This window comes from Onthophagus taurus, chromosome 1 (genome assembly GCF_036711975.1).
Source record: "Onthophagus taurus isolate NC chromosome 1, IU_Otau_3.0, whole genome shotgun sequence".
NCBI classification, from domain to species: Eukaryota; Metazoa; Arthropoda; class Insecta; order Coleoptera; family Scarabaeidae; genus Onthophagus; species Onthophagus taurus.
Genome location: NC_091966.1, coordinates 13,145,319 through 13,154,094, shown reverse-complemented (window position 1 = coordinate 13,154,094; position 8,776 = coordinate 13,145,319). Strand labels below are relative to the sequence as shown.

The 8,776-nt window shown below is 30.4% G+C and overlaps 2 protein-coding genes across 3 annotated transcripts; both read left to right on the top strand.

Annotated features, from left to right (window-relative positions):
* The first annotated feature begins 697 nt into the window (after window positions 1-697).
* LOC111413822 (lactosylceramide 4-alpha-galactosyltransferase-like) lies at window positions 698-3,298 on the top strand. Its single transcript, XM_071197124.1, has 3 exons — window positions 698-1,478; window positions 1,790-2,198; window positions 2,516-3,298. Exons 1-2 carry the CDS (start codon window positions 766-768, stop codon window positions 1,863-1,865), a joined length of 789 nt encoding a protein of 262 aa, XP_071053225.1. The 5' UTR covers window positions 698-765; the 3' UTR covers window positions 1,866-2,198; window positions 2,516-3,298.
* Window positions 3,299-4,835: 1,537 nt separating this feature from the next.
* Window positions 4,836-7,447, top strand: LOC111413825 (lactosylceramide 4-alpha-galactosyltransferase-like). 2 transcript variants are annotated; one of them, XM_023044937.2, is made up of 2 exons: window positions 4,836-5,618; window positions 6,022-6,098. In XM_023044937.2, exons 1-2 carry the CDS (start codon window positions 4,946-4,948, stop codon window positions 6,027-6,029), a joined length of 681 nt encoding a protein of 226 aa, XP_022900705.1. In that variant the 5' UTR covers window positions 4,836-4,945; the 3' UTR covers window positions 6,030-6,098. The 2 variants fall into 2 exon arrangements, with proteins under 2 accessions (XP_022900705.1, XP_022900704.2); XM_023044936.2 differs by having other exon boundaries at window positions 4,837-5,712; window positions 6,022-7,447.
* The last annotated feature ends 1,329 nt before the right edge of the window (window positions 7,448-8,776 follow it).

The window sequence follows — 8,776 nt, the reverse complement described above, 5'->3', positions numbered from 1 at the left end:
TTGCTTGATTAAACTAACGCTTTAACTGTTTAATTCTATTATATGACGATTCTTCTGGCCTATGTTTTGTAATTTCGACTTTGTCGACTAAAATCAAAAAGTAGTAAGTAGTAGTTCCTTGTTTTCGTAGCGTTCTTTAATTGCAACTGAAATCCCTAACGGTGACTTGGTAGTTGTATGATAAAGAGAGCACCGTTTATACTTGAATACAGCAAAATGTGTGTTTTCTTTTAGTTCGGTGTGAAATCATACCGAGATATATAGTGACAAATTTTGATGGCGAACATTTAATTTCAAACAATGAAGTCTCAAATCAAGGAAATAAACTTTTCCGAATGCTTGGTGTATAGCTAGGTCTTCTTTACCAAGATTTTTGTGGATTATTGTTTATTTATTTGATATGAAATGATTAACTGATGATAAATCAAACTACGATTTTATGGACGACGGGTAATGTGCTTACAAATTGTACGAAGATGGAAGATAAGCTTAGAACTCTTATGATCCATCCGAAAATCAAAAGAGTATTAACTAGAGCTAACGGTGCGTTTATCTCTCGATACTCCTACACACTTTTATCATTTATTTACTTACTTTTAAAAAAATATAAAATAGAAATAATAAATACATACGACAGATAAGAATTAAGATAAGGAATATGAAACTTCAGTTTTATATTTTTATTGAAAACTAATAGTTCAATATATTTAATAGTTTTCCGTTGCAATTAGTGTTGTTGCCAGTTCTAAAGAGTTCTGTTAAATAATGCGTCGTGTTTTTACTGTTATAGTCTTTTGCGGAATATTATTCCTCATTACTTATACATTATTAGAAAAACCAGGCAATTTGTTTCCAAAAACTTCAAATAACAATCGGACTCTTTTAAGAAATCTCTTCGATATAAATGTCCAAAATAATTCAATATTCTTCCTGGATACATCTCTTAAAGACTATAAACACGATACCATCACCATACATGGTCGAGCAGCTTGTGCCTTGGAATCGGCCGCTTTACATCATCAAAACCGGTCGATTTATTACGTGTACGTTGGAAACTATTCAGAAGCTGCAATGGATACTAATGATATTAATTTGAAAACGATTTTAATGTACGAAAACGTTCAGATTGTTTACGTAAAAATCGACGATTTGGTTGAAAATACGGAAATTGAAGAATTGATTAAGAAAGGTTCGATTCAAAAGTCGAATTATTACGTTGAGCATTTTAAAGATGCTTTTTGTGTGATCCTTTTAAGGAAATACGGTGGGGTTTATATGGACGGTGACGTGATAGTATTAAGATCTTTAGACGAATTGGGAGGAAATTTTGTCGGGAAGGAATCCGAAGAAGTTTTAGGGACTGCAATTTTGGCGTTTAACCAGAGTGGGTATCAATTTTTAACTTCTCTTTTGAACGATTTGAATGACAATTATAATCCAAAATCGTGGGGTGGAAATGGACCATATCTGTTTACTAGGTAGTGAGCTTTTATTTTGGCTACACAATTTTAAATTTCTTTAAATGTAGGATGTATTAAGGCTTTCACTAATAAACCTAATCTAAAAATGAAATAGATAATAATTTAGTAATGGTTTTTAAACTCTTGATGTCATAAAAATTAAATTTATCTGAAAACGTGTGCAAGTCGCAATAGGAGTAATGTTTATCTCAAATATGATTATTATTAACTTGTAATCGATATAATCGATAATCGATATATTAAACATCTATATCTTACTGATGATCTAAAATAAAGCAATGTAATTAACTTTAATTTATTTCTTTTAGGGGTGTGAAAAAATGGTGTGGTACAACGTCGAATTTTTCGAAACGAAAACATTCAGCTCGTTTACGTAAAACTTGACGATTTAGTTGAAAACACTGAAATTGAAGAATTATTTAAGAAAGGTTTAATTCAAAGTTCGGATTATTACGTTGCATATTTTAAATATGCTTTTTGCGTAATTCTTTTGAGGAAATACGATGGAGTTTATCTAGATGGTGATGTGATAATATTAAAAAATTTAGATGACTTGGGAGAAAATTTTGTTGGGAAAGAAGCTGAGGAAGTTATTGGTACCGCAATATTGGCGTTTAACCAAAGTAGTTATCAACTTTTAACCACATTTTTGAACGATCTCAATGTAGAATATTGTCCGACATCGTGAGCTGGAAATGGACCCTATTTGGTTTTTAGGTATTAAATGTTAATTTAAGCTGTAAACAAATTTTAAATTTCTTTAAACATAATTTACAACTAAACCTACAATTTAATCCCTAATTATATTATTATAGTAATATTACAGACTAAATATTTAAGTTTAATCTCAAAGCTAAACATTTTTGTTTTATCGTATTCTTATTTTAACACATGACCTGATGATTACGGATTACAATTGAAACAATTAGTTGGTACATATAGAAAAAACGAATTTTTATTTGTTTTATTCTTATAGTGATGCAGTAGATAAAATAACACAAACTTATTAATATACTTTAATTTATTTCTTTTAGAGGGGTGAAAAAATTATGTGGAACAACATCGAAGTTTTCAACAACTGCGACTATTTAAAAATCTTTTCGGAGAATTATTTTTTCCCGGTATATTATGTGGTCTGGAGGCATCTTTTCGAACCGCAATATGCGGAAGAAGTTCTGGAAATAACCAAAAATAGCTACATGGTTCGTTTTTGGAATAAATTGAGTCACGAATTGATATTAGACATTAAATCTAATGCTCCTTATGTACTTTTAGCGAAAAAACATTGCCCGAATACCTTTTTTATACAACAAGAATCATTTTGAATTTAATTTTTTAAGTAGCAACTGTTTCTTTTTAAATTTTTTTTATTTATTTGTCATTTGTATTTTACTCACTATTACCATCTTATTATTCGATTTTTTTTGAGAATGTAATTCAACTGTACCTGCAGCCACGCCTTAATCATACCTTAATTAAACCAAGCAAAGTTAATTAGAATATGGTAGCAGTGGGTTTAAATATTTTCTAGTTTGCCCGAAATTATTCAGAATGTATCTCAGATTTGTGTCAGATGATCAAAAATTCCCTTTAGAAAAATATTTAGTGCACAATTTTTTAGAAATATTATTAAAAATGTTATTTAATATTTTACCAATTCTTGTATGATGTTAACGGAGTCTCCTAAATTGTGGCTGTTTTTTTAAGTGTAATATTCTCTAAATCGTCCATTTCGTTCTTTTTGATTCAATTAGCATAATGTTTAAAGATCGACTGTAAATGAAAATTATTTAATAAAATGCATTAGTTTTTATCAAGGAGTTATTTTTTATATTGTTGACATTAGAAGAAATTGTAAAAATTAAAAAGTAATTCATTTCAAGAAAAAATTGTTACAATAAAATGTTTGATTCAGCATTAACATGTTATTATTTTTCAACTTATTTTTAATACGATGTAAGTGTACACAGACAATACATACATTGTAATTAGTATTATTGATCTCCTAGTAGTGTTGTTGTAACTCTGATTAGCGGTAACAGCTGTATACTTTAAAACGAAAAAGTTCATAACCTGACATTCTACACATTTAAATGATAAAGCTGTTTCATGTTTTATATGGACTGAGGCTATTGAAGATTTAGAAAGTAACGTTTTCGTTTCTATTATAATTAGATCTCTTCTTAGTGAACTTGAAAAGCATAAGCCTTTCAAAAAAATTGTAGTGTTGAGCGATGGATCAGAATCGTAACATCAAATGGTCTTCTCGAGTTAGCTATGGAGCAAAATAAAATTATAGAACAAAAGAACTTAGAAGTGAGTTATACCCAGATAGAAGTAGATTTAATTCCCAGCAAAATTGAATTGTACGAGAAAGTTGGAAAGAAATCAAGGCATTTGTCTCTGCGAATTATCAAATCAGCAAGAGAAAAAGCTTCACCATACAATTCCTTTGAATCACAAGGACTTAAACCTAAAGACCTAATAACCTAAAGAAACTATTAGTTAGTTATTAGTAGTGAGCTAAGCACAACGAAAACTCTAGCAATAAATGTTTTGCTTGGCCTTTCTCCTTTGCATTTGGATATAGAGAAAGTAGCTAGAACTTCCATTTACAGATTTAAGCAATATGCTCAGAACTATTCCGATATGTCCTACCAATGGGCTGCGGAAGACATTATAAGCACTGATATTGTGCTATCTATTATGTTTTGCATAATACAAAACTTGCCGATCCTATCCAGGCAAAATTTGGGGTAAGACAAGGGTGAATTCTATCACCCATACTGACCCTCCTTATATTGATTCATTGCAATACCGCAGTCTTTAATTGTTGATTGTGGACAGACGTAAATTTGTTGTAATAAGAATACGATGTTTGTGACAAATATTATTTTATTTGACGAACCTTTTCTTTGAATGGAACAGTAAACTGATAAAACTCTAGATATTAGGCTTTACAGAATCTTAGATGGATGGAGCAAACTCATACGCAGCGTCCAAGAAATGTGAACGATTGGGTTGGTATAGACAGAAATAGAATTGTGGGATCGTATTTTTCTGGCTGGCAAACGTATTTGCAATTTTTACAGGAAAGCTTGAATCCAACAATAATAGCTTTATATCTAGATACATATTAAGTAGTATTCAATACCCATCTGGGATCTCAATAATATCTTTCTACAGTAGTAGATAGGTCGACGTAAGTTATTAAAATGACTTCCTCAGATTTAATCCCGCTACATTTCTTTTCATGGAGTTTAATAACACAACGTATAGATATAAAATACCATTAAGATGAAACCAATCAATACCATTTTGATTGAAATAATGAATAAGATAAAAAATAAGATAAGACAATAAGATAAGGAATGACTTCAGTTTTCTCCTAGTGGCTTCCAATATGTGTAGTCGTTTCTCGTATTATTAGTGTTGTTAGTAGTTACTAATAGTTGTGATAAAAAATGCGTCGCATTTTTGTAATCATCATTTTTTTCGGAATATTTTTATTCATTGCGTACACGTTAGTACAAAAACCCGACAATAATGTATTATTAACGATGTTTCCAAAACCTTCAAATATTAGTCAAGCTACATTAAAAAATCTCTTTGATTCAAATAACAATCGGACTGTTTTAAGAAATCTCTTCGATATAAAAGTCCAGAATAACTCAATATTCTTTCTGGATACTTCTCTTAAAGACTATCAACACAAAACCGTCACCATACATCGTCGAGTATCTTGTGCTTTGGAGTCGGCAGCTTTACATCATAGAAATCGGACGATTTATTACGTTTACGTTGGAAGATATCCTGAAGCAGCGATGGATACTAATGATATTAATTTGAAACCGATTTTAATGTACGAAAACGTTCAGATTGTTTACGTAAAAATCGACGATTTGGTTGAAAATACGGAAATTGAAGAATTGATTAAGAAAGGTTCGATTCAAAAGTCGAATTATTACGTTGAGCATTTTAAAGATGCTTTTTGTGTGATCCTTTTAAGGAAATACGGTGGGGTTTATATGGACGGTGACGTGATAATATTAAGATCTTTAGACGAATTGGGAGGAAATTTTGTCGGGAAGGAATCCGAAGAAGTTTTAGGGACTGCAATTTTGGCGTTTAACCAGAGTGGGTATCAATTTTTGACTTCTCTTTTGAACGATCTGAATGACAATTATAATCCAAAATCGTGGGGTGGAAATGGACCATATCTGTTTACTAGGTAGTGAGCTTTTATTTTGGTTACACAATTTAAAATTTCTTTAAATGTAGGATGTATTAAGGCTTTCACTAATAAAACTAATCTAAAAATGAAATAGTTAATAATTTAGTAATTAAACTCTTGATGTCATAAAAATAAAATTTATCTGAAAACGTGTGCAAGTCATAATAGGAGTAATGTTTATCTCAAATATGATTATTATTAACCTGTAATCGATATAATCGATAATCGATATATTAAACATCTATATCTTACTGATGATCTAAAATAAAGCAATGTAATTAACACACTTTAATTTATTTCTTTTAGGGGTGTGAAAAAATTGTGTGGTACAACGTCGAATTTTTCTCACAATGAATGCGACTATTTAAAAATCTTTTCGGAAAATTACTTTTTTCCGGTTTATTACGAGGACTGGAAGCAACTATTCGATCCAAAGTATACCGAAGGAATTCTGGAAATAACCAAAAATAGCTACATGATTCATTTTTGGAATAAATTGAGTCACGAATGGATATTGGACGTTAAATCTGACGCTCCTTATGTAACTTTTGCGAAAAAACATTGTCCGAAAACGATTTCTATACAAAATGAATCATTTTAAATTAGTAGATAATTCAAATTTTTTAAAATTCTGTTTTATAGTTTTTAAAATTTCATTTAAGATCCACTGCTATAATAGTATTATTAAATTAATATTGTTTGTTTGTTTGATTATTTGTGTTTTTTGATTGCCAAATTTTTTAGTGTTTTATAAAGTTTTATATTTCATAAACATCTTTAAACGTTCTATTTAATATTTGAATTATTTTCATTTTAGTGTTTTATTGCATAACGTAACGTGGTCTCCTAAATGATGTTGTGATTTACTGTGATTTTATAATTTTTTTGTGTATCGACTGTGATGTATTTGATACGATTATTTTGTTTACACAATACGTATGAGATTTATCCATTTTATGATAATAGATTAACTTATATATAAATCTAATTTAATAAAAAGGTTTCTGAGTATCAGTTATCTTGATAAATTTTACAATTATTATCATGGAACTCTGTCAGGTTGTTATCACCTTGTTTTATGTTATTTACATTAGTACAAGTTGTATAAATTAAAATTAAATAACTTTTAAATAAAAGATTACCACAATAAAATCATTGATTCGACATAAACTTGCTATAATTTTTTAACTTATTTTTAAAACTGTTAATATTAGTTCTTGTTTTACAACTAATATTATCTTTTTAGTAGCATGAATTCAAACCTTGGAGAACGTCTTACACAATCTCAAAACTACTAACAAGGGAAGTATCAGAACTGTCCCTCACCGATTTTGTTGAAATTTGGTGCAGCGATAGTATGGCCAAAAATAAGGTTTACGTATTTTTTTATACGTGCTAATAAAGCCCCTGGGGCAAGTTATAAGGGTTGGAAATCGGGGCGAAATATATATATTCGCTTATAGGCTGAAAACTAAAATAGCTATCGAAATGTGGTAAATGTAAACTGATATTCATTTTCAAAGAACTTTCCATTGATATATCACACATATATCTGAGGGCTTCTGGGGGTAAACTACCCCTAGTTTTTTGGAATATTTTAAAAACTACCCTGTCGATTTTGGCGATATTATGTGTTCTTATAGTACGTTTAAAAATATTAATGACGTGTTTTTTCTTATTTGCCTCTGACCATCCCCTGCAAAGTTACGGGGTATGATAGATAACCCCTTTCCTTAAGAAAAATGTGATAAACTGTTACACTGTTGAACAATATTATTATAACTCGCTCCAGGGGCTTTATTAGCACGTATAAAAAATACGTAAACCTTATTTTTGGCCATACTATCGCTGTACCAAATTTCAACAAAATCGGTGAGGGACACTTCTGATACTTCCCTTGTAAGTTTAATTTAGCCTAATTTAATTTGAATCTACACTATGTAACATGACTAAGCTAGGTTTGTTTGATTGTTCTAATAATTTGTAATAAAACATTTCTTGTTTACAGAAAGTATTATAAAAGCAAGGACAAATTCGTGTAAATTAAAATTTTAAATTAGTTTTGGAAAACAGAATAGTAAGTAGATAAGTCCTATTACATATATCCTCGTTAATTTAAGAATTGATTTATATAATTTTTTTGCAATGTGGCATCCGAAAAGTTAAACATTTTTTCTTCAAAATACGCACGGTATAACCCGAACGTGTCTAGTTCTAGGCCTAGTGTTACTTCTAGTGATAGCGCTAGTGTTAGTTTTAGTTTAAATATATAGATGTGATCTACAGATTTATAGATACCAGCCTGGATATATGTATACAGGGTGATCCATTGAACGTGAGACAAGCGATTATCTCGAAAACTGAAGCAAAAACTGAATCTATGGATAAAAGTAAAATAAAAAAAAAATAGAAAAATTACCGTATTGTTTTGCCAGTACGACGGCGAAACATCTTTTGTAGACAAAATTTTATTTACAAAAAAATGATTAACCTATACTATTAATCAACAAGTATAAAATTTATGATGAAATTTATGAATGTTCAAATATTTCCCCACCCACTTCAATACATTTATTAACCCTTCTACTAAAACTTTCTTTACATCTTAAAAGGTTTTCTCCGCTACTATTTCTGCATGCATTTCTTTCATGTTTTCTGGCGTAGTCGGTACTTCGTGATAAACATTATCCTTAAGGACGCCCCACAAAAAAAAAATCAAGAGGTGTTAAATCAGGTGATCTGGCAGGCCAGGAAATTGGACCTCCTCTTCCAATTCATCGCCCAGCATAATCCCGATCTAAAGCTTCACGTGCAATATGTGAAAAATGTGCTGAACACCCATCATTTTGCAGCCACATATTTTGTCTTTCTTCCCTGCTCAAATCTGCAAGTAACGCTGGTAAGACGTCATCTAAACAATTTCGGTACTTCTCCCCATTCAGCATACCATCAATAAAGTATGGACCGATCAATTTATCACCAATTATGCCACGCCAAACATTAAACGACCAAGGTCGTGGATGTTCTACTTCACGCAACCATCTCGGATTTTCAACGCTCC

Excerpts from the sequence above, each read along its gene's own strand:
- LOC111413822 (XM_071197124.1), top strand. The coding sequence starts at position 766 with ATGCGTCGTGTTTTTACTGTTATAGTCTTTTGCGGAATATTATTCCTC. Across the intron at positions 1,479-1,789 it reads GGACCATATCTGTTTACTAG|GGGTGTGAAAAAATGGTGTG; the intron begins GTAGTGAGCTTT and ends TATTTCTTTTAG.
- LOC111413825 (XM_023044936.2), top strand. The coding sequence starts at position 4,946 with ATGCGTCGCATTTTTGTAATCATCATTTTTTTCGGAATATTTTTATTC. Across the intron at positions 5,713-6,021 it reads GGACCATATCTGTTTACTAG|GGGTGTGAAAAAATTGTGTG; the intron begins GTAGTGAGCTTT and ends TATTTCTTTTAG.